The sequence below is a fragment of the Scyliorhinus torazame genome, chromosome 18 (assembly GCF_047496885.1).
Source record: "Scyliorhinus torazame isolate Kashiwa2021f chromosome 18, sScyTor2.1, whole genome shotgun sequence".
NCBI lineage: Eukaryota > Metazoa > Chordata > Chondrichthyes > Carcharhiniformes > Scyliorhinidae > Scyliorhinus > Scyliorhinus torazame.
In genome coordinates this window covers 92,315,843-92,339,898 of record NC_092724.1, presented here as the reverse complement: position 1 = coordinate 92,339,898, position 24,056 = coordinate 92,315,843, and the positions used below count along the sequence as shown (strand labels likewise).

The window sequence follows — 24,056 nt, the reverse complement described above, 5'->3', positions numbered from 1 at the left end:
ATGTTGTTGGTACCGACATGGACCACAACAACTGGATCCTCCCCCTCCCTCTCCAGTATCCTTTCAAGCCAGTCAGAGATGTCCCGCACCCTAGCACCGGGCAGGCAACATACCATGCGGGACTCTTTATCCTGCTCACAAAGGATATGATCTATCCCCCTGATAATAGAATCCCCTGCAACTACAACTTGCCTATTTACTCCCTCCCTTTGAATGGCCTGCTGAACGATGGTGCCTTGGTCAGCTGACTCATCCTTCCTGCAGCCCTGTTCGCCATCCACACAGTGAGCAAGTGCCTCATACCTGTTGGACAGGGTCAAGGGCTGAGGCTCCTGAGTTCCTGACTGCTGATTCCCTTTACCTGCCCGACTTGCAGTCACACCCTGCTGTCCCTGGCCACTGGCAGGATTTAAACTACTTACACTGACAGGTGTGACTGCCTCCTGAAACACAGTGTCCAGGTAAGTCTCCCCCTCCCGGACGTGCCTCAGTGTTTGAAGCTCAGACTCCAGCTCATCAACTCTGAGCCGGAGCTCTTCGAGCAGCCAACACTTACTGCAGATGTGGTCGCTGCAGCTCGCAATGGGATCTGCCAGCTCCCACATCAAGCAGCTCAAGCACATCACCTGACCAGCCATCCCTAATTAATTAATTAGTTTCTCTGCCTCAAGGCTGGAGAAAGTGGGAGGGACAGCTGCAGCACGCGGGGTGGGATGGGATAGGGGTGGAAGGAAATCTATTCACTGGCATCCTGTGATGCCCAGTGCAAACATGTACGTATAATGCCTGGCAAGGATAGCAACGTACTCCAGGACCCCTGCAATCAAAGGTCTCACACACACACACTCAATGAACTGGCTCACACAAAGGATGGCCTCTTGGGGGTTGTCGGTGCCATTGGTAGTGAGTCAGCACCTCCATGGGAAAGAGGGGAAAGGCTGCAGGTAGAGAAATTGCTGCACCCACGATGGGCCAAGTCCCCTCACACTGCTAGTCAAGCATCCCCGATAGTGCTCAACGATGGAATGAATGTAACAAATGCAAAATGTTGTTAATGTCACTCTGATAAACCATTAATTTTTTTAAAGGGGCAGAATGAGTAAAATGCTCTGCATTAGGCTCCAACACAGCCTTACTGTTCATAGCATTTCTGGGCCTAGTTCACAAAGTAATGATAAAGCTTCAGCAAATATTGCTTTGCAGCACTGGACTTCTCAAATCTAGTTTTCTGCTGTGTTCATCTGACACGGTTGGGTGTTTCTGGACCGTGTTTTAATACCCATAAGCCTCAGGTTTTATTTTCAGTTAAATGATTTTAAATAGAAATAACATCACTCAGAAAGAAAAAACACAAGAAAAAGAGCAATTACTCACAGCCTTGAACTGTTTCTGGGCAGAAAGCATGCAAATTGTATGTGGCAAATAAAATCATACATCAAGCAGGAGCCAGGGGCAGATATAATCTATCCTGAACTGCAGTAAGGCAAGGGACATTCATAATTACCCACAGACGCACAGACACTAAACATGATGTAGCTTTTCCTACCCTTATATAAGTCAGAGGGTTGAAATAATCGGTAATGATAACCTACATGTTCAACCTTTAATGTAATAAAACATTCGACAATTTTAATTTATACTTTAACATAGTAAAATGTCCCAAAGTATTTCAAAGAATCAGTATTAACGTTCATGAGACAGGGAAGAATGCTGGGTCGTGTGGAGTGTAGTGGGTGGGGGGGGGGGGGGTGAATGAGGCATTGCCTGACTGGTAACTAATGTAGGTCAACAAATATGGGGGTGATGGATGAACAGGACTTGTGAGAAACTGTGGGTAGCAATGCACAGCACACAGGACAGTGAGGTGGAACAGTCAAAGGAGCGTTGACCCAAAGTTCAGATAAAAAGACAAGTGCTGAGGCTTTTTAAAAGATGATGTGGTACAACAAGGGAGTTTTTTTTTTAAAAAAGAGGATTCTAAACAGCTGAAACTCTTCCAAGAGAGAAACACTGGGAGGTGGAAGCACCACATGCAAGAGTTGGTAAATCGTAGTGTATAGGTTGGGATCGAGGACTGGGGAAAAATGGCAGACGTAACGTAGGGAATGACCATTGGTGGATGTTTTTAATGAGAACAAGGATTTTGAATCTGCTGTATTTTGAAGTTGGTGGGGGAGGAGGCATTAGAGCAGTGGTGTGCAACAGGCTTCTTCTTGCTTACTACCTCCTTAAATTCTCCTCCTCTTTCCTCTTCCATTCTCATCTCCAACAAGAGCTTGTGAATTTCTAAATCATCAGGATCATGATCATCCATTCTGCTGCTATCCTAGTATCTGTTGTGCCAAGTACTCCTCCCATTCTGGCCTGATGCCCTGCCTCTCTAGTTTCTCCTCAATAACTCCGTGCCCTTTCCAAACTCATCTCATTCGTAGGATGCTTATAGAATGTTCCTTTGACTCCATTTCACAACACTCCACACCACTCAGCATCCTTCCCTGTCTCATGAACGTTAAACCTTCAGCACAGTAGCACAGTGTTTAGCATTGGTGCTTCACAGCTCCGCTCCAGGGTCCCAGGTTCGATTCCCGGCTTGGGTCAGTCTGTGCGGAGTCTGCATGTTCTCCCCGCATCTGCGTGGGTTTCTTCCGGGTGCTCCGGTTTCCTCTCACAGTCCAAAGATGTGCAGGTTAGGTGGATTGGCCATGTTAAATTGCCCTCAGTGTCCAAAAAAGGTTAGGTGGGGTGACACGGACAGTGACCCAAGCCGGGAAACCCACCTGGGACCCTGGTGCTGTGAAGCCACTGTGCTAACCACTGTGCTACCGTGCTGCCCCAATGCACGTGCGTGTAAGAATTTAGCTTCTGTTCAAAGGAATCGGAACGGAACAGATGGGCTTTTTCAGATTTAAGGAACAAAGTCACCAAGGTGTACCTTGCCAGTGGTAATCATATTCAGGAACAGCTGGACCGAGTGCAACAATATCAAAGGACACTGAAATGTTTCACCTGGCATGGCAGGATGAAGTGGCCCTTCACTGGTGAGCTGGGATTAACTGTTATTGTAAAGCTAGATATCTGACAGAAGCGTAGCATAAAAATGTTTTGTAAAACATCTTTCGGTTTTGTCAGTTAGTGTAATGAATGCAAAACTTACCTTTTTCTTCTATTTGGTATATCAGTTGCCTGTTAATTAATGTTTTATCCATGTTGATTTTAACTTGTTTGTTACAGTAAAAGCTTTAAAAGTGAAATCTTGTCCACCAGTTTATTTCTGTTGCTTGTTTTAGAGAAATTCATTTCTTTTTAAACATTATTATTCTTTACAGGAATTGTATTATGTGGTCATGGTTCCTTCTCCTTTTAAAAACCTTTTGCCAACATCCCTATCCTCAAAGAATCCCACCATCTGATCCACCCGTCCTCAGTAACTGTGAAATCTCTTTCCTCTCCAAGATAGTTGAACATGTTGTTAGATCCCAGCTCTATGCCCATTTCTTCCATAATACAAGTTGAATCTCATCACTCGACCTGATATCCTTCCAGAACCCTGACCAAGTCATGTGGACTAGAGCATTCTCTTATACCCAAATGTATTGTCTTTCCTCATCCACGTCAAACTTTCAGCAGCTTTCAACATAAGTCAATACCATCATCCTCAATTGTCTTTCCCTACTAACCAAGACTGTCTTGGAGGGCAGCACGGTAGCACAAGTGATTAGCACTGTGGCTTCACAGCACCAGGGTCCCAGGTTCGATTCCCTGCTGGGTCACTGTCTGTGCGGAGTCTGCACGTTCTCCCCCTGTCTCCATGGGTTTCCTCCGGGCGCTCCGGTTTCCTCCCACAGTCCAAAGACGTGCGGGTTAGGTGGATTGGCCATGATAAATTGCCCTTAGTGACCAAATAAGGTTAGGAGCGGTTACTGGGTTACGGGGATAGAGTGGAAGTGAGGGCTTAAGTGGGTCGGTGTAGACTCGATGGGCCGAATGGCCTCCTTCTGCACTGTATGTTTTATGTCTATGTCTCTTCCTGTTTCCACTCTTATCTATCTGATCATAGACAGAACACCTTGCCTCGCACCATAACCTCCAGAGTTCCCTAAGGATCTGTCATTGACCCCCCTCCTTTCCCTCATCCTGCCTTTTGGCAACATAAGCATGGAACCTTTGTGCCACATGGCCTCCTTCAGTGCCATAATGACTCTTATTATCGTGATCAGATTCCACACTGTACTGTACACAAGTGCTGTACAGCTGATTAAGTATTTCAGTGTAATCACGGTTGTAATTTAGGAACATTGGGAAGACAAAGGTCAACCGTCTTTGCACTCCGCGAGATGTCCCCCAACCCTACCACAAATTTCACTCCTCGTTCATTTCATGTGCCTTCCCAACCACTGCCTCAAGCTAAACAGATTGTTGGAAAATTCAATATGTATTTTTGCTGAACTGGTTCTTTCCACCATTAAGACAACCTGCCTCTACCCCGATGTCAGCCACACCCAGCGCCTTGACTGCTGAGCTCCTCAAAATGCTTTCAGCCTCATTAGGCTTGAGTATTTCAATGCTTTCCCCACTGACCTCTCATTTCCCCTCCTATATAAATTTCAGTTGCTCCAAAACTCAAGAACCTGTTCCCATCATTCCAGTAATCATTCAAAGCTCCTGGTTAGCTTGGCTCAACTCCATATCTGTCAGCATACAAAACTCCACACAACTCTGTTTCTTGGACTCTGACCTCTTTTGCATCCATTACCACCTGGTGACTGAGCTTTCAGCCATCTCGGCCCCATTCTTTGAAGTTCCCTCCCTGCGCCCCTGTGTCTTGCCACTTCCTTTTACACCTTAGACCATCTTTAAAACAGACAAACATTGATGAACAGGATAAGACAAGGCAAGGCAGTCCATTAAGACTTGCTCCATGATGGCCCGAACATCAAGGCTTAACACTTCTTCCCCTTTTTCACTCTTCAAAAAGAAAAAGGAAAGCTGAACACAAGAGCCCATGACATTATATATCATGGTAATTGTATTCTCCAATGTGAGTTATGTCACTGATGGAAAGTCTCCATCAGTGACTCGTCAATTTGAAAACTCTGCTCCTATTCAGATCCCTGCATCGCCTTTCTGCTCCCAATCTCTGGAACTTCCTCCAGCTCTACAACTCTCCAAGGACACTACATTTCTCAAAATCTAGTCTCGTATACAGCTCCTACTTCCTTTCCTCCATCACTGACTGCCATGCCTTCAGCCATCTATGCACAAGCTTCTGTGATCCTTTCCCTAAATTGTTCCATTTCCCTCTCTCCTCCTTTACAATCCTCCCTAGAATTGATCCCTTTGCCCAAGCATTTGGACACCTCTCCTAATATCTCCTCTTTTGGCAGAGTATCCCAAATATTTGTCTGATTATGCTCTAGTGAAACATCAAAGATGGATGTATAAATGCAAGTTGTTGTTTCTGTGACCATCCAAAGACGGTGAATGCATTTTTAATCTCGCTCATGTTTCTCACCTGGTGAAGGGAATTTCGGAGACTCGCGAAACCCTCCATATTCATCCTCGTAGGAATGAGCCAGCTGTTGGAAGCATCTCTCCATCACCTCTGGGCATGGTGGGGGCACTGCCTCCTTGGTAGCATCCATAGCTACCCCCTTCTGGAGCGCTGTCAGGATCTTGTTGCTACGTTCAGTTAACTCACTCCGGTTTCTCTTCCACTAGAGCATAAGTTTTAGAACATGAACAAACTTGGAGATTCAAACTCATTAAAGCTGTCTAATGGCTAAGCAAGGCTATAGGTCGAGGATTAAACAAAACATCCATCTGAAAGTTGGGATTTAAACACTGGCTACACATATGCGTCTTGCTGGAGATTACTGATGGTTAGTGTCCCAGCAATAAGTGGAGTTTAAATGACCTTAGTTAACCCGAAATTAAATGCTTTCTTTACAATGGAGAATATGTCATAAATAGGTTTTCCCACATGTTATGCCTTCTCCTCGCTCCACCTCACCCCCTGAACAGACCTCAGTTGGCTCAATTTGGTTCATCAGCCAAGTCTAATAATCCCTACTTACACTTGCGACCCTACTAAGGAAAAGTTATTCAAAGTTTACCCACCAGATAAGGGAAGCAAATCTCTAGTATACCCATCTAATGCTATATATCCTTGCCATGACAGAGAAGTATAGGAACAGGATCTGGTCATTCAACCCTTTGAGTCTTTCAATTAAATCATTGCTGATCTGTGCCTCAGCTCCTTCTATTCACTTTGGTTCTATACACCTTATTACCCCTACCTAACTAAAAAAAAAATCCAATGATTCCAAAGTTGTAGGCGGACCTCATTCTACGCACCGTTTAACAGCAATGAATGCCATACCTGCTCAGCCAGGTTCTTCAACACCGTCTTAAACCCCACTCGGGAGAAACTATCTTCAGGTGGGAAGTAAGTCCCACCAACAAAAGGTTTGAGGTCAGGGGATAGCCATACACTCATTGGCCAGCCGCCTCCTCCACTTGTTGCCTGCAACCGAAAGGAAGGAAACAGAATCGTTACAGCTCCCCTGGGAGAGCCATACTGACAGGAACCAAGCCAGATGTTGCCTCATTCAAATTCCGCACTTCTCATTAAAGGTTTTCAACAATGCATATATAAAGAGCAAGAGGGTAGCCAGGGAAAGGGTTGGCACACTCGGGGTCAGAGGAGGGAACCTATGTGTGGAGCCAGAGGAAATGGGCGAGGTACTAAATAAGTACTTTGCATCAGGATTCACCAAAGAGATGGACTTAGTGAATGAGGAGTCTAGGGAAGGGTGTGTAGATAGTCATGGTTGTTCCTTTATTTAAGAATGGTAGCAGGGATAATCCAGGAAATTACAGGCCGGTGAACGTAACGTCAGTGGTGAGGAAATTATTGGAGAGGATTTTTCGGGCAGGATTTACTCCCATTAGAAACAATGGCTTATTAGCGTGAGGCAGCATGGTTTTGTGAAGGGGAAGTCGTGTCTCACTAACTTGATTGTGTTTTTTGAGGAAGTGACGAAGATGATGATGAAGGACCTCCCATGGCGGCCATAGAGAGAGTGGTTGCTCCGGGCATCTCAGTTCAAAGGCTTTGGTTTGGGGATTTTGTATCCATTAGCAAGGTAACTCCAGCAGGAAAGTGGTGTGTAAGGTGTAGAGGGAGAGGTTTTCCCCAAGATTCCCCGTCTACTGGCTACCAGACCCAGCAAAAAATAGTCAAAGACCTGGCTAAGTAATTGGAGGGGTCCTGTGACATAGCAACAGTAGCAAGAATGGCGGAGGGGGCAGGGTTGTCACCAGTGGGAAAGCCCAGATGGAGCAGTTTATAGGCTTCATTAAGGAGGAATTTCTCCAGCAAAGGAAGGAGGTGCATGGCCACTGATGGAGTAGTAGCACCTCTGCGAGATTGATGGACAGGGTCGAGAAGTGCTTCGAGGAGCAAGGGGCGACGATCGGATCGTGTCCTTGGAGACAGAGGTGGGGATCCTGGGGGATCTATGCAACCCGCTGCGAGTGAAGGTGGAAGAGCAGAAGAACAGGTCCAGGCAGCATCACTTGTGACTTGTGGGTCTGCCAGAGGGTGTGGAAGGAACCAGCACCATATGTGTTTAGGATACTGGCCGGGTTGGTGGAGGAGAGGGTGCTGGCCTAGGCCCCAGAGGTGGACCGGGCCCACAAGTCCTTAAGGCAGAAGCCGAGGGCGGGGGAGCCACCGCGGGCGATGATTGTGGGGTTGTATAAGTTTGTGGAGGGTTTATGGAGAAGGAGAAGATTCTAAGGTGGGCCAGGGAGAAAGGAGACTCCGAATGGGAGGGAAATCATGTCCGAATATCGCAGAACATTGGCGCGGAGCTGGTGAAGAGGCGTGCAGGGTTCAACAGGACCAAGGCGGTGCTGTACCGAAGGAAGATTCGGTTTGGGGTGCTGTACCCATCGAAACATTGTGTCACATTTGAAGGCCGAGAGGACTATTTTGTGACGCCAGAAAAGCCAATGGCTTCAAAAGGGACCATAAACTGGGGAAGAACTGAGAGTTGGTGCGAGATGGAGGAGCTAACTCGGCAAAGGTTGGATGTTATGGCTCTTTTATATCACTGAAGCGTGGGAATTTTGGAGGGGGGAGTCGTAAGTTTCTAAGGGGGTGATCACCCTTTTCCCCTTCTGCTGTGTTTTTCTTTTTGGGAGGAGGTTTGAGTGCTTTTCTTGTGGGTAAGGGTTGTTTGTGCAGACTATGGAGGGACCGGTGGGAGGAGGGACAAAGGGCTGTGAAGGGGGGAGCCTTCGAGCGAGAGTTGCCACGCTAGCAGGTTATTCTGGTGAATGGTGAGGTGGGGGAGGAGGTCGCGAGAAGTGGCCAGGTTTGAGGGGGGGTGAGGAGATTGCGACGTGGCAGAGTTGGAGACTGAGCGTGGTCATGGGCGGAGAGGGGGGCCATCTTGGATGGGTCCGGTTCTGGCCAGTATTAAGGTCGAACCGGTGGGCGGTAGGGGGGAATGGAGGCGTAAGTCTCCGGTAAGATTTGTAACATGGAACGTCTGGGGTTTAAACAGGCCGATTAGAAGGTCCTGGGTTTTTACACACCTGAGGAAGTTTGAAGCGGAGGTGATTTTTCGACAGGAGATGCACCTCCGGGTGAAGGATCAGCTTAGGTTGAGGAAGCGATGGTTGGGACATGTATTTCACGTGGTCATGTACTGCACTGGCTAGAGGTGAGGCTTAGCTCAGGGCATGTGCAGAGGCCAGGATGGAGGCTAGATTCTGGTCTTTTCGCAGACAAGAGGTTTTGCGAAAAGGTGAGGTCGGCGATTGGGGCTTAACCAGAACAGGGAGGTGTCGGCGGCCACATTCTCGGAGGCGTTGAAGGCGGTGATCTGAGGGGAGATTATCTTGTTCAAGGCACACAAGGATACAAGGAGAAAGGAGGAGCATGGACAGCTGCTGGACAAGATAATCGAGGTGGATAGGAGATACTCGGGGGCTCCTACTAAAGAGCTGTTGGCGGAGAGGAAGGGGAGTTTGATAGTTGAAGCCAGGACAGTGGTGGGCAGTTACGGAGGGCGAGTGGGGTGCAATAAGAGTATGGAGAGAAGACAAGCTTTTGCTGGCCCACCAGCTGCGAAGGCAGATAGCATCCAGGGAAATTCTAAGGGTGCGGACAGAGAAGGGGGAGCTGGTGTCAGAGCCGGGGAGAATAAACAGTGTTCAGAGGGTATTATAAAAAGCTGTACAGGGCTGAATCGGGTGGAGAGGTAGGAGGTATGGGATGGTTTTTGGTGGGTTGGACTTCACAAGGTTGGAGGAAGAGAGGAGGCAGGCGTTGAAGGAGCCACTTGGGCTGAGGGAGGTGATTGATAGCATTACGGGGATGATGTCAGGGAAGGCCCCAGGACCGGACAGCTTCCCGGCAGAGTTTTATAAGGCATTTGTGGCAGAGTTGGCACCGCATTTGTTGGGGATGTTTAGTGAGGCATTGGTGAACGAGGAGTTGCCAGAGACGTTGACACAGGCGTTGATCACGCTAATCCCCAAAAAAGAGAAGGATCCATTGGAATGATGGTCATACAGGCACATTTCATTGTTAAATACAGATGTGAAAGTGCCAGCTAAGTTGTTGGCCGGGAGGATGGAAGAATGTGTTTCTGAGGATCGTACGGGTTTTATAAAGGGCCAGCAGCTCTCAAGCAGCATCAGGAACCTGTTTAATGTGGTTATAACTCCGTCAAGGAGGGCGGGCGCCAGAGGTTATTGTTTCTGTGGTTGCGGAGACGGCCTTCGATCGGGTGGACACGGTAACACAATGGCTAGCACTGTTGCTTCACAGCTCCAGGGTCCCAAGTTCAATTCCCGGCTTGGGAGACAGTCTGTGCAGAGTCTGCACGTTCTCCCAGTGTCTGCATGTGTTTCCTCCGGGTGCTTCTGTTTCCTCCCACAGTCCAAAGATGTGCCGGTTAGGTGGATTGGCCATGATAAATTGCCCATAGTGACCAAAAAGGTTGGCGAGATTACGGGGATAGGGTGGAGTGGGCTTAAGTAGTGTGCTCGTTCCAAGGGCTGGTGCAGACTCAATGGGTCGAATAGCCTCCTTCTGCACTGTAAAGCCTATGATAAATTCTATGTATGCCTACTTGTCACAGGTGCGGGTGATGAATTCCAGTATTAAATCCAGTAAACAACACTCACCTGGACAAATGTCATGTAAACTTTATCAATATCTGGTCGCTCCTCACGGTCAACCTTGATGCAAACAAAATTCTCGTTCATTATCTTGCCAATCTCTTCATTTTCAAATGATTCCCGCTCCATAACATGGCACCAGTGACACGTAGAATAACCAACTGGAATAGGTAAAAAAACAGAGGAAAGAATGAACGGACAGAAGCACAATGCTTCTTCACTGACACGGAAGAAAAAATCTGGGGGTGGAGGAAGACATGAGAACCCAAGCTGTTTCCTTATACCTGCTAGTTTCTCACCCTTTGGACTACAGGTGGTACATGCCACTTCCCCACCACTTTGATTTTTTTCGGTTCAGCTGAACTGACCTGGGACTAGTGTTCTAGCGGAAAGGATAAATAGGGTCGTCACAAGGACTTTAAACTAACAAGAGGGGGGGGGTGAAGGGAAGGGTAAAACTTTAAGACGTATAATAGCTAATGGGAAACAAAGCAGCAGGTTAGCATGTGCGGAGGTGGGTTCAACTATATGGAAAGTTTTGAAAAAAGTTTAAGGGAATAAGAACTCAGGTGATGTTATTAGTGGAGGTGTTAGGATTCAAATGATTGGGAAAGGCCCAATTAATTGAGGCCAAGTTCAAGGCCCGCCCAAAAGCACACAAAGCCCTTTTGGGTATAAAAGGTATTCCCCAAGGGAGAATCTTTCTTCTTTGGCCTTGGCTCTCAGCGAAGAGAGAGACCAGCCTAGCAGCTACACCAGACCAAGTGAGTTCCAAGTCAACGCACGCTACGAGATAGACGCTCTTGTTGCTATCCTGTAAACAGCTCAACCCAGCAGCCTCAGAACTGAGCAACGGCCATTGTTCCTCTGACTGAGTGGGCACCCGAAGCTAAGTATAGGCTTTAGTAATAGTGATAGTTTAGTATGTAGAGTTTATGCATGAGTAGATTTAACTGTGTGTAAATAAATGAGCATTGCTTTTGAACTTACGAACTGGTGTATCGAGTCTTTGATCAGTATTTGATCCAAATCCGGTAGAGAACCTAGTCGAGAGAATGGCAATGAAGGCAATGAAACGCCTTATGAACCCCCAGGAATTTGAGGTCGCAGAAACAGTAGGACAGTGTCCCGTTCAGATAGATGAGATCAGGAAATATCTCAAAGGGAAAGGATGGCCCCTTTGGAGCGAATTCTGCGATAATGAGGAAACAGGTCCCGGGAGTATAGGACATATTTGGTGGGAGAACCTGTCAGAGATACACAAGAAAAGCTTAGGGAAAGCTCGCAAGCCGATGGCAATCATGTCCTGTTTGGCACAAATGCGAGGCACAGAGGAGGTCGTTAGGACACTTCGTAGAGAGATAGAGGAGAGAGACAGAAGTAACGAGGTAGACGTGAGCGAGGTAGAGAAGGAGAATCGAGATTTAAAAGAGCAGTTAGCAGCAAGGGACAGAGAGGTGGATGATGCCAAGTGGGCACATCAGTCTTGTCTCGCACATTTGAACAGTTTTCAGACGCAATATGATAAGGTCTACCAGGGCACGCAACGTGCGGTCTTGGTAAGACAAGAGACAGAACAACAAGTGGAGAAATTGCAGAAACAGTGCAATGATCTGAAAGCAGCCCTACGAGCACTCCATACTTCCACGACGGACACAAAGGCAGAACTCCGTAGACCACGCAAACTGCCGGAAGCAAATTGCAGAATTGCAATCTCTGCTTTCCGTTCAAAATGGATTTCAAAACACATTTGGACCACAGTTAGATCAGGAAAATGGCCACGACTGGCAGGAATTGACCGAGACTGCCCATAGATACGTACATGGGACATGTACGCAGGAAAAACCTCAGAAAAGGAAAGCGCCCCAACCCCCAACCGAACAGGCAGAACACATCCCCATGAATCCTGTGACCACACACCGCAGGGCCACAGCATAAGGAGAAGCAGATTTCCTTTATACAACCCCCTTAACCGTGACCCAATTACGGGACGCGTGTGGAAAAATTACACTGTTCCTTCCCACTTCTGACCCCCACCAATTTTTCGCCAAAGTCAAACAGCAGGCTACCATGTACGGCCTGGACGAAAAGGAGCGAGTGAAGCTCACAGTTTTAAGCCTCGACCCTTCAGTCGTGGCAACCCTTCCCGACCCACAGAATGTAGGAGGAGGCACACTCCAAGAGATGCACACAGTGATTCTTGATGTGATCGGCTTTAACAGAGGAGACCCCATAGAAGGCCTAAATAAGTGTAGGCAAAAGAAGACAGAGCATCCCACAGCGTTTGCTGGACGCTTGTGGATACACTTCACAGCAGTTTTCGGAGAGTTAGCCCACACCCATTTGTCCCCAGATAATATGGCCAAATGGACTCGAATCCTAGTCTCTCACGCAACAGACGCAGGACAGAAAGCTTGCGCAAATTATGACTCGTCAGACGAGGCCCACAATGAAAAATGGGGTTTGAAGAGATTGTCCCGCGCTTGGGATCAATCAATTGCAGGCAAAACCGCATTTATAACACCCGATGAAGAGCAGGCAGAGATGAACCCAGTTAAAGCGCACCAGCACCCCACATAGGTAAATGAGGGCAGGAATAGCCCACCCCAGCCCAAAGCTCAGGAATGTTACAACTGTGGACAGTTAGGACACTTTGCACGAGAGTGTCAAGCGCTCCAAAAGCAGCAGAAAAGCCAACAGACAGGCACCCTAAACAGGAATAGGGCAAAGCCGATCCATAGCATTAGCGCCCGTTCAGAGAACGCAGACATGAACGGCACCGACTGACGGTGTTCGGGCTCCCCAACTTGGGTCTGCGACACCCTTTGGGACAACTCCGGTAGAACGGTAGTAGCAGACAAAGTTCGGGGACACCCCGTAGAATTTCTTTGGGACACAGGAGGGTCCCACACCACACTCAATTCCTCCACGATGTTTCAGCGAGACACGTGGCCCACAACAGACACCATCACACTCAGGCCATTTACAACAGGGACACATCACAGCCCCTGAAGCAATACAAATAGGGAACATCACGACTGAGCACCCCGTAGTTTTGGTTGATTTGCCCCAGACAGCAGAACACATCTTTGGGATCGATTTCATGAGCTCCCATAACCTTTCTTTTGACCCAGTTAACAAGTGTGTTTGGAAAATGGCAACGGCAGCACGAGCCCCCGCCACGCTCACAGTAGGAGAGTATGTAAACAGGATTAGCTCAGTAGGAGACTTCTGGTTCGACCCTCGAGCGATTAGGGCAGACAAACAGGTTAGGGCAGTCCTGCAGGAACATAAAGCAGCATTTACACAGCACAAGCACGACTGTGGCAGTTTGGCTGGCTTTGTGAACATTACAGGTCCCGACCCCAAACCCCAGAAGCAGTACGGATTTCCCCAGGAAGCAGAGGGAGAAATCTCCAAAGTAATAGAGAGTTTGGTGGATCAAGGTGTACTCAGATCAGTAGCCTCCACAAACAACGCACCAATTTGGCCCGTCAGGAAACCAGATGGATCATGGCGACTGACCATTGATTACCGGGAACTGAACAAAGTAACTCCAGCAGCAGCCCCCACCGCAGCCACGAGACGAGAACCATGCTCAAACAGGGACTCCAGTCAAAGATTTTTTCGGTTTTGGACATTAGTAACGGCTTTTGGTACATTCCATTGGCTAAAGCTTGCCAGTACAAATTCGCCTTTACATTCCAAGGGCAACAGTACACGTGGGCGTGCCTTCCACAAGGCTTCCACAACTCCCCCTCCATTTTCCACTGACAGCTGGCAAATGGATTAGCAAAATTTTCCCGCCCCGATTGTCTGGTCCAGTATGTAGATGACTTGTTACTACAGACAGACACAAAGGGAGAGCACATTTCGCTTCTCGCCGAACACCTAAAAGAAATTGGTTGTAAAGTAAACCACAAGAAGGCCCAGATTTTGAAAGAGAAAGTGGTTTACTTGGGAACAGTGATCACTCATGGTAAACGCGAGACCGAGCAGAAGAGAATTGACTTGATCGTCAAATTGCCCCTTCCCCACAATGTCTCAGCCCTCCGGTCATTTTTAGGATTGGTTGGCTACTGCCGAAACCATATTGACGGTTTCGCCACTAAAGCAGTGCTCCTATCCGACCTTCTCAAGAAGCAGGCACCTTGGGAATGGCTTCCACAGCATACAGATGCCGTGGACGCTTTAAAAAGAGCACTCAGCACAGCCCCCGCACTACAGGTCCCAGATCCACTTTCCCCATACGCAATCGAAGTTGCAAGCACCGACCGCACCCTTTCGGCCGTGCTCCTCCAGGAACGCCATGACCACGCCATGACCAATTACGCCCCGTAGCATACGCCTCATGTGTGTTAGACCCCGTAGAGCAAGGATTTTCTGCCTGTGAAAGGCACCTGCTCGCAGTTTTTTGGGCAGTACAATACTTTGCCTACATTACAGAACTCAACCCCATCACCATCCTCACAGAACACACCCCGACCCAGCTATTGTTAGACGGCCGACTTAAAGATGGCACAGTCAGCCAAATCCGCGCAGCCCGTTGGACCCTTCCTTTACAGGGACGGAACATCACAGTAAAACGAACCAAGACCCACACCTTCCTTGCTGATAATTTGCAGGATGCAGGCACCCCTCATGAATGTGAGATCATCACCACGAAACAGAACACAGGTCCATTTATCCCCAAAACACCTCCCAGGAAAACAGGTAATACACCCCAGAGACCCCAGCCCACAGACACGTACGCACCCCTGAAGATTTATTTGGATGGCTCCTCCAGTGTTAAATGGAAAGAGAATTACCGGTTGCGGTATTTACGTAGAGGACGCGCAGGGACACGCCCAAGATGAAATTTCATTCAAGTTGCCAGGACACTTAGGCTCGCAGGCAGCAGAACTGGCAGCGATTCCATACATTGTAGACCACCCAAACTCGTTCCCGACCCCAGCAGACATCTATTCGGACAGCTTGTATGTCTGTAATAATTTGACAGAGTTCCTACCACTCTGGGAAACAAGAGGATTTGTTTCCGCGGACGGTAAACCCCTACCCTCAGCCCCATTACTCCGCCATATCTTAGAGGCAGTGAAGGATAGAAAATACGGAATAATTAAGGTTCGCAGTCATCACCGTTCTTCGTAACGTTAAAGCGGACGCCCTAGCGAAGGCAGGCTCCAGGCATGGTTATTTTTGGAACCCCCCCGAAAGCACCCCAGTACACGCAGTTCAGGTCTCACAGACCAATATTCAGGATCTAGCAAAGGCACAGAAAGAGGACGAGAAACTCAGGGAAGTTTTAAAGGGAACCTTCCCAGCCCCGTATGATAAATACAAAAACGTAATCACCACACACGACGGTGTGATTTTAAAGGATGGCATTTATATAGTTCCCAGCCAGGACAGGAACCAGATCATTTGTCAGTTCCATGACAATCATGGACACCAAGGAATTGAACCCACCCGAGCCCACCTCAGACCGCTCTGCTGGTGACCTAATTTAAAAACCGATGTAACACACTACATAGAGAATTGCTTAATCTGTGCCCAGAACAATCCGGACAGATATGCGAAAAAGGCTCAACTTAGTCATACCCGGCCCGTTATGGACCCTGGACAAACCTCCAGATAGATTATATAGGATCCCTACCCCTTGCAGAAATGGTTACAAATGTGTTGGTGGTCATAGACACCTTCACAAAATGGGTGAAAGCATTTCCATCGCGAACTAATACGGCCAAGACAACGGCTAAAATATTAACACACCACATCTTTACAAGATGGGGCCTCCCCCGCAGTATAAGAGTCCGATCAAGGCTCCCTTTTCACAGGACGTGTAATGAAAAACGTCCTCACGATTTTTGGCATTCGACAAAAGTTTCATATCGCATACCACCCCCAGTCAAGTGATATTGTAGAACGAATCAATAGGACATAAAAAGCCACCCTCAGGAAAATGGTACAGCAAAATAACAGCACCTGGGATTCAGTACTCCCATTTGCTTTAATGTTTTTAAGAAACGCGGTATCCACGTCCACAGGATACACCCTCCACACCCTCATGACTGGACACCCCATGAAAGGCACTGAGTTAAACAATTGTGAAAACATAAAGGCATCCCATCTTGCAGCCGCAGTGAGACTTGGAACCAGGAAGAAACAGAGCAAGGCTTGTTTCGACAAAACAGTACATGCCACTGAGTTTACAGCAGGGCAACAAGTTATGCTTTCCCTTTACAACCCCAGTTCATTCCTTTCCCCAAAATCTTCCGGACCGTACTCCATTTCGGACAAAGTCAGCCCCTCGGTATACAAAATAACCTATCCAAATGGTAAGTCTGCGTGGTTTCATATAAACCAGCTGAAGGCTTACGGCTCGCAGAATAACCACACACACCACATCCTGCTCACAGCAGCAGACGATCACGCCCCGCCCACAGATGACGTATTCCTACCCTCCCCCACCCAGTCCAGCCCGCCCTCAGACACGACTCTAACTCCGCCCCCAGTAGCACGACTCTGCCTCTCCCTTCCCTCAACCAGCAGTGACAGTGATAGCGATCACGATGACGATAGACACAGTCCACCACGTTACTATACCCCTGAAACAGGCCCCACTCCCAGCGAATCTGAGCATGATTCTACTGACCCATTTGAGATTACATATATCAAAGCCCCTGACCCAGACCTACCGCCCGACGATTACGGATTGAAGCATAGTAGCTCCAACCTCGACACACGATTCTGGCACCGAGACAATTCGTTCAGGCTCATCCGGAATGATGAGATGGACCCCAAGTCGCCCCAAGCAGCTTTAGCAAGGTTACTATAGCCAAGAGTTTGGCAGCCGGGAGAAGACGATGACTTAAGAGTCTGTCTCCCACCAAACAAATCTCTTTGCGACCCTGTTCGCCATTGAGCAGTGAGGTGTCCAGATGATGGAAAAAAAAGGAATCGATGGAGAGATCCGGTGTCCTTTCTGATGGAACCTGCACCATGTTTGTTGTATGTTTGTTCGTTAGTGTTAACGTTAAGTGTTGTTCGTAAACTCAAAAGTTTTCACAGCCCCACGTCACCACTCCTTTGACGCCCAATGCCTGTTAATGGAACAAGTTTGTCCCCAGACAATAGTTCAGAGGAACTAGTTTGTCACCAGAAACCAGTTTAAAGGTACAAGTTTGTCGCCAGACAACCGTCCAGAGGAACTAGTTTGTCGACAGACACGATTCATAGCTACTCTCCTGATTCGAGAGGAAGCCCCCACAACGACCACATTCTTACCCGTTCTTGCCGGTTGCTCAGGCAGTGGAGAAACGGTATTGGTCCCCGCCCTGCCTGAGGACCCCCCTTCTGGTCAGCTACACTCGGGTAGAGCACATACGACATTGATCACCATCCTACCCGGGGATTCCACCCATTTCTTACCCGCTGCGGCCCATACGCACCCTATTTTGGCTTGTTACCTTTAAAATTCTTTTGTTTGGTTTTGGCAACCCTTAGGTTGCTTCCCTATGCTATTTACATCCTCAAACACTGGGATGGTAAATCACACAGGCTACGAGGCGGCTCGCAGTATGGCAGTATTTTTCTTAGGTGTCTTGTCCCAACATTTGATTTTCAAAAACAAAAAATGAGGGAGTCACAGATGGTGACCAATTATAAAGGGAAATTAGCAATAAAGGACAGACAGACAGACATATGAGATCTTAAGAAAGATAATAACAGAAATTATGCTTGTGTTCACAGAACTCCGGAACCCCAGAGGAAGACAAAGAAGAAGTCCGACAAAGTTGAAGACAGCCTTCGTGTTCACATGGATCTTAGCGGGATCCCTTCAGTAGCGCGTGGACGCTACCCCCCTGACCCCTACCACACAAACTGTAAATGTTCTCACCCCTGTAATACATGGAACCCCGAGATAACTAGCCCAGCGACAGCTAACAATACCCCGACCTGGTGTGATACGTTTATCACATGGTACTCACTCTCATATGTAGTCGAAGCACTCTTGGTGCTGGCGATACTTTGCAGTGTCGTGCAAACCTTTAGAGTTAGGAAATGGCGAAAGAGAGCATATCGCTCTCGCACCCCGGTATACAGATTTAGGTCCCCCATTTTCGGATTTCACCAGACCCCTGAACCCATTGGGACGGATTAAAGTGCATCCATTTTTCTTTACGTATTTTGTGGAATAAAGAGATGTAAACCTCTGTGTCTGACTGCCAGGCCGGAGAAATTTGTGTGCTGCTATTTTGTACAGGTTAAGATGTATAGATTTTTGGATTGTTTGAATAAGGATAGTTTATTGAGAATAGTTAGAGGTTCCAGTTTTTTTATTTTTCTGTAATGCATGTATTAATGTCATAGCGCCCCGTAGAGTTTTATGATAATGAATGTATTTAAAATGGTTTAGGTAAAATTGTGTTGCATAGGATAGGACAGTGTAGAGCCTAAGTATGGGTGCCCCGTTTGGTCAGAGGATGAAGACGACGTAGTAGTGTGATCCTTCACGCTTTGCGTTGAAGATCACAAGGAGGGCGTGTAGCCATCTGGGATGGCCACATCCCGATTACAAAATGGACACTTGCAAAGAATGCATGGAAAATTGGACAATACTGAGAAACAAGCAGGTGCAAGGTCTGTCTGTTGTTTAGAGCCTTAGCTCTCAGACAGGACAGAAACTGCTAAGCCATCTACATACTAATGAGCCATCTCCGGAGACAAAAGGGAAACATTTAGATAAACAATGTTAAGGCAGACACCAGAGGAGACTCAAACAAAGCAAACCAACGGCCACCTAGGACACACCCAGCAACCAGGTAACCCACCCGTCTATTGGAGGAAGATCGATACAAATGATTGGGAAAGGCCCAATTAATTGAGGCCAAGTTCAAGGCCCGCCCAAAAGCACACAAAGCCCTTTTGGGTATAAAAGGTATTCCCCAAGGGAGAATCTTTCTTCTTTGGCCTTGGCTCTCAGCGAAGAGAGAGACCAGCCTAGCAGCTACACCAGACCAAGTAAGTTCCAAGTCAACTCCTAGTTGCTATCCTGTAAACAGCTCAACCCAGCAGCCTCAGAACTGAGCAACGGCCATTGTTCCTCTGAGTTTATGCATGAGTAGATTTGACTGTAAATAAATGAGCATTGCTTTTGAACTTACTAACTGGTGTATCGAGTCTTTGATCAGTATTCGGTTCTGAACCTTGTGGCGGTGTCAAAAGATACCTGGCGACTCTTGAGCAAACGTAATTAAACAGAGCCAAATTAAGAGTCAACACAGCAAATTAGCAACAACAGGCACCAAATAATATCACAGTGGGGCGGGCAATAAACAAAGAAATAACTGATGCATGTAAAAATGGTATGGCAATTATCATGGGGAATTTTAATCTACATGTCGATTGAACAAACCAGGTCGGTCAAGGCAGCCTTGAGGAGGGGTTCATAGATTGTATCCGCGATAGTTTTCTTGAACAAAATGTAATGGAACCTATGAGGGAGCAAGCTATCCTAGATTTGGTCCTGTGTAACGAGATAGGAATAATTAATGATCTCGTAGTCAGGAATCCTCTCAGAAGGAGCGATCACAGTATGGTTGAATATAAAATACAGATGAGGGCAAAAAGGTAAAATCCAACACTAGCATCTTGTGCTTAAACAAAGGAGACTACAATGGGATGAGGGAGGAGTTGGCTAAGGTCGATTGGGAGCAAAGGCTTTGTGGTGGCTCAATTGAGGAACAGTGGATTTTAAAGTGATTTTTCACAGTGCTCAGCAAAAGTATGTACCAATGAAAAGGAAGGACTGTACGAAAAGGGATAATCAGTCATGGATATCTGAGGAAATAAAGAAGGGTATCAAATTGAAAGAAAATGCATATAAAGTGACAAAGATTAGCAGGAAACTAGAGGATTGGGAAATTGTTAAAGATCACCAGAAAGCCTCGAAAAAGCTAAAAAGAAAGGTAAGATAGATTATGAGCTCAGAATATTAAAACAGATAGCAAAAGTTTATACAAATATATAAAACAAAAAAGAGTGGCTACGGTAAACATTGGTCCTTTAGAGGATGAGAAGGGGGATTTAATAATCGGAAATGAGGAAATGGCCAAGGCATTGAACAGGTATTTTGTGTCGGTCTTCACAGTGGAAGGCACAAATAACATGCCAATAATTGATGGCGAGGAGGCTATGGCAGGTGTGGACCTAGAAATAACCTTTATCACTAAGGAAGTAAGTAGTGTTGGTCAAACATAGGATATACAGTGCAGAAGGAGGCCATACGGCCCATCGAGTCTGCACCGACCCACCCAATCCCTCACTCCACCCTATCCCCGCAACCCAATAACCCCTCCCAACCTTTTTGGACACTAAGGGCAATTTAGCATGGCCAATCCACTTAACCTGCACGTCTTTGGACTGTGGGAGGAAACCAGAGCATCCGGAGGAAACCCACGCAGACACAGGGAGAACATGCAGACTCCACACAGACAGTGACTCAGCGAGGAATCAAACCTGGGACCATGGCGCTGTGAAGCCACAGTGCTATCCACTTGGGCTACCGTGCTGCCCAAAGGTAGACAGGTTTCCTGGCCCTGATGGAATGCATCCCAGGGTACTAAAAGAGATGGCGGAGGAAATAGCAAATGAGCTTGTGGTAATTTAGACAAAAGGCGGTTAAGTATAGGCCAGTTAGCTTAACTTCTGTAGTGGGGAAAATGCTTCAATCTATCACAAAGGAAAAAATAGCGAGATATCTGGATAGAAATTCTGCCATTGGGCAGACGCAGCATGGGTTCATGAAAGGCAGGTCATGTTCAACGAATTTACTGGAATTATTTGAGGAAATTACGAGCATGAGAGACAACCAGTGGATGTGGTGTATCTGGATTTCCAGAACGCATTGAACAAGGTGCCGCACAAAAGGCTGTTGCATAAGATAAAGGTGCACGGCGTTACGGGTACTGTATTAGCATGGATAGAGGATTGGTTAACTAACAGGAAGCAAAGATCGGGGATAAATGAGTGTTTTTCTGGTTGGAGATCAGTGGCTAGTGGTGTGTCTCAGGGATCAGTGTTGGGGCTGCAATTGTTTACAATTTTCATACATGATTTGGAATTAGGGACCACATGTAATGTGTCAATGTTCGCAGAATACACAAAGATGAGTGGTAGAGCAAAGTGTGCAGAGGGATATAGATAGTTTAAGTGGGGAGACGGCTGGAGAATGGGAATGAGAAAATATCAGCCATGATTGAATGGCGGAGCAGACTCGATGGCCTGAGTGGCCTAATTCTGCTCCTATATCTTATGGTCTTATGGTCTAAGTGAGTGGACAAGGGTTTGGCAGATAGAGTACAAAGTTGGTAAATGCGAGGTCGTCCATTTTAGTAGGAATAACAGCAAAATTGACTATTATTTAAATGTAAAAAATTGCAGCATGCGGAGGGACCTGGGTATCGTTGTGTATGAATCAGAAAAGGTTGGTTTGCAGGCGCAGCAGATAACTAAAAGGCAAATGGAATTTTGTTCTTCATTGCAAGAGTGATGGAGTTTAAAAACAGGGAGATTATGTTGCAGCTGTATAGGGTGCTGGTGAGGCCACACCTGCAGTACAGTGTACAGTTTTGGTCTCCTTACTTGAGAAAGGGATGCACTGGCACTGGAGGGTGTGCAGAGGAGATTCACTAGGTTGATTCCAGAGTTGAGAGGATTGGTTTATGAGGAGAGACTGAGTAGACTGGAACTATACTCATTGGAATTTAGAAGAATGAGGGGAGATCTTATGGAAATCTATAAAATTATGAAGGGAATAGATAGGATAGAAGCAGGGAACTTGTTTCCACTGGCAGGTGAAATTAGAGCTAGAGGGCATAGCTTCAGAATAAGGGGGAGCAGATTTTGGGCTGAGTTGAGGAGGAACTTCTTCACCCAAAGGGTTGTAAATCTGTAGAATTTCCTGCCCAGCGAAGCAATTGAGGCTACCTCGTTGAATGTTTTTAAGGCAAGGACAGATAGATTTTGGAACATTAATGCAATTAAGGGTTATGGTGAGCAGGCGGGTAATGGAGCTGAGTCCACAAAAAGATTAGCCATGATCTTATTGAATGGCGGAGCTGGTCTGAGGGGCCTACTCCTGCTCCTAGTTCTTATGTTCTTATTCTCAAATCGGAACTAAATGATAGTGACGGGAAGAGAGAAAGAAAGTTACAATCTGAGCACCAATACTTCACAAAAAAGGAAAGTGGATTGAGAGACCAGTTGTCTCATGGTGAGAAAACAAATTGTTTACTAAAAGAAATGCCTCAAAATGAAACTGAAATAGGAACTAATCCTGAAGTTTTTCTTTAAAGTGAAATCAGGTGTCCCTATTAGGTTAGAATATTTGTCCAGTGAATGGGTGGATGAGTGAAGCTCCACCAACATTCAAGAAGTTCAACATCATCCGGGACAAAGCAGCCCACTTGATTGCTACCCCTTCCACAAACATTCAATTCCTCCACCAGGTCAGTCAAGTTAGCCTTGAATAGGAGTTCATAGAATGTATCCGCGATAGTTTCCTCGAACAGTATGCAATGGAACCTACAAGGGAGCAAGCCATACTAGATCTGATCCTGTGTAATGAGACAGGAATAATTAATAATCTCATCGTTTGGGATCCTCTCGGAAGGAGCAATCACAGTATGGCTGGAGAGCTGAGAGATAAGTTCCAGCGGTACTACAACATTGAGTGAACATGCCCGTGTAATATCGCAGGTAAGTGTTGGTAGGTATTTCTATTTTTTCAGACTTGCTTTGAAATTGGAGGCTCGGTTGAAAATTTAGTGTGAAAACTGAAGAGTAATAAAATTAAAAACTAATTAAATTAAATAAGGATGGAAGGCCAGATGATGTGTTGCAGCTGCAGCATGTGGGAGATGGTAGGCCACATTGTGGGTCAGGGCGACCACATCTGTAGCAAATGTCGGTTGCTCGAGAAACTTCGGCTCAGTTAATGAGCTGGAGTCTGAGCTTCAGATATTGCGGCACATTAGGGAGGGAAGAGTTACCTGGATGCTGTGTTTCAGAAGGCAGTTCCCCCCCCCCCCCCCCCCCCCAGATTAACTACCTTGAATTTATTCAGTGGTCAGGGACACAGGGCTGAGACTACATGTGAGGCAGACACAGGGATCCAAGAGGTAGCACTGCAGGAGCCTCAGCCCCTGACCAACAGGTTTGAGATTCTTGCTCCCTATGTGGACGAACACGAGGGCTGTAAGGAGGATGAACAACACGCAGTGACTGCCCTTGACATCAAGGCAGCATTTGACTGAGTATGATATCAAGGAGCCCTAGTTAAATTGGAGTCAATAGGAATCAGGAAAAAACTCTCTGCTGGTTGGAGTCATACCTAGCTCAAAGGAAGATGGATGTCATGGTTGGAGGTCAATCATCTGAACTCCAGAATATCAGTGCAGGGGTTCCTCAGGGTAGTGTCCTAGGCCCAACCATCTTCAGCTGCTTCACCAATGACCTCCCTTCCATCATAAGGTCGAAAGTGGGGATGTTTGCGGATGACTGCACAATGTTCAGCACCATTTGTGACTCCTCAGACAATGAAGCAGTCCATGTCCAAATGCAGCAAGACAAAGACAATATCCAGACTTGGGCTGACAAGTGGCAAGTTACATTCGTGCCACACAAGTGTCAGGCTTCTCCTACAAGAGAAGATCTAACCACCGCCCCTTGATATTCAATGGCATTACCATCATTGAATCCCCCACAATCAACATCCTGGGGCTACCATTGATCAGAAACTGAACTAGACTAGCCACATTACTACTGTGGCTACCAGAGCAGGTCAAAGGCTAGGAATC

General features: G+C 46.9%; 1 protein-coding gene across 3 annotated transcripts in view; it reads right to left on the bottom strand.

Annotated features, from left to right (window-relative positions):
* The window catches only part of spata20 (spermatogenesis associated 20), a 763,436-nt gene that overhangs the window by 700,815 nt on the left and 38,565 nt on the right, over positions 1–24,056 (bottom strand). For all 3 annotated transcript variants that reach the window (XM_072483047.1, XM_072483048.1, XM_072483049.1), the window contains exons 4-6: positions 10,204–10,358; positions 6,380–6,523; positions 5,513–5,714 (exon numbers count right to left, since the gene is read on the bottom strand). In XM_072483047.1, the coding sequence (XP_072339148.1) occupies positions 5,513–5,714; positions 6,380–6,523; positions 10,204–10,358 (501 nt within the window). The remainder of the gene's footprint in view (positions 1–5,512; positions 5,715–6,379; positions 6,524–10,203; positions 10,359–24,056) is intronic.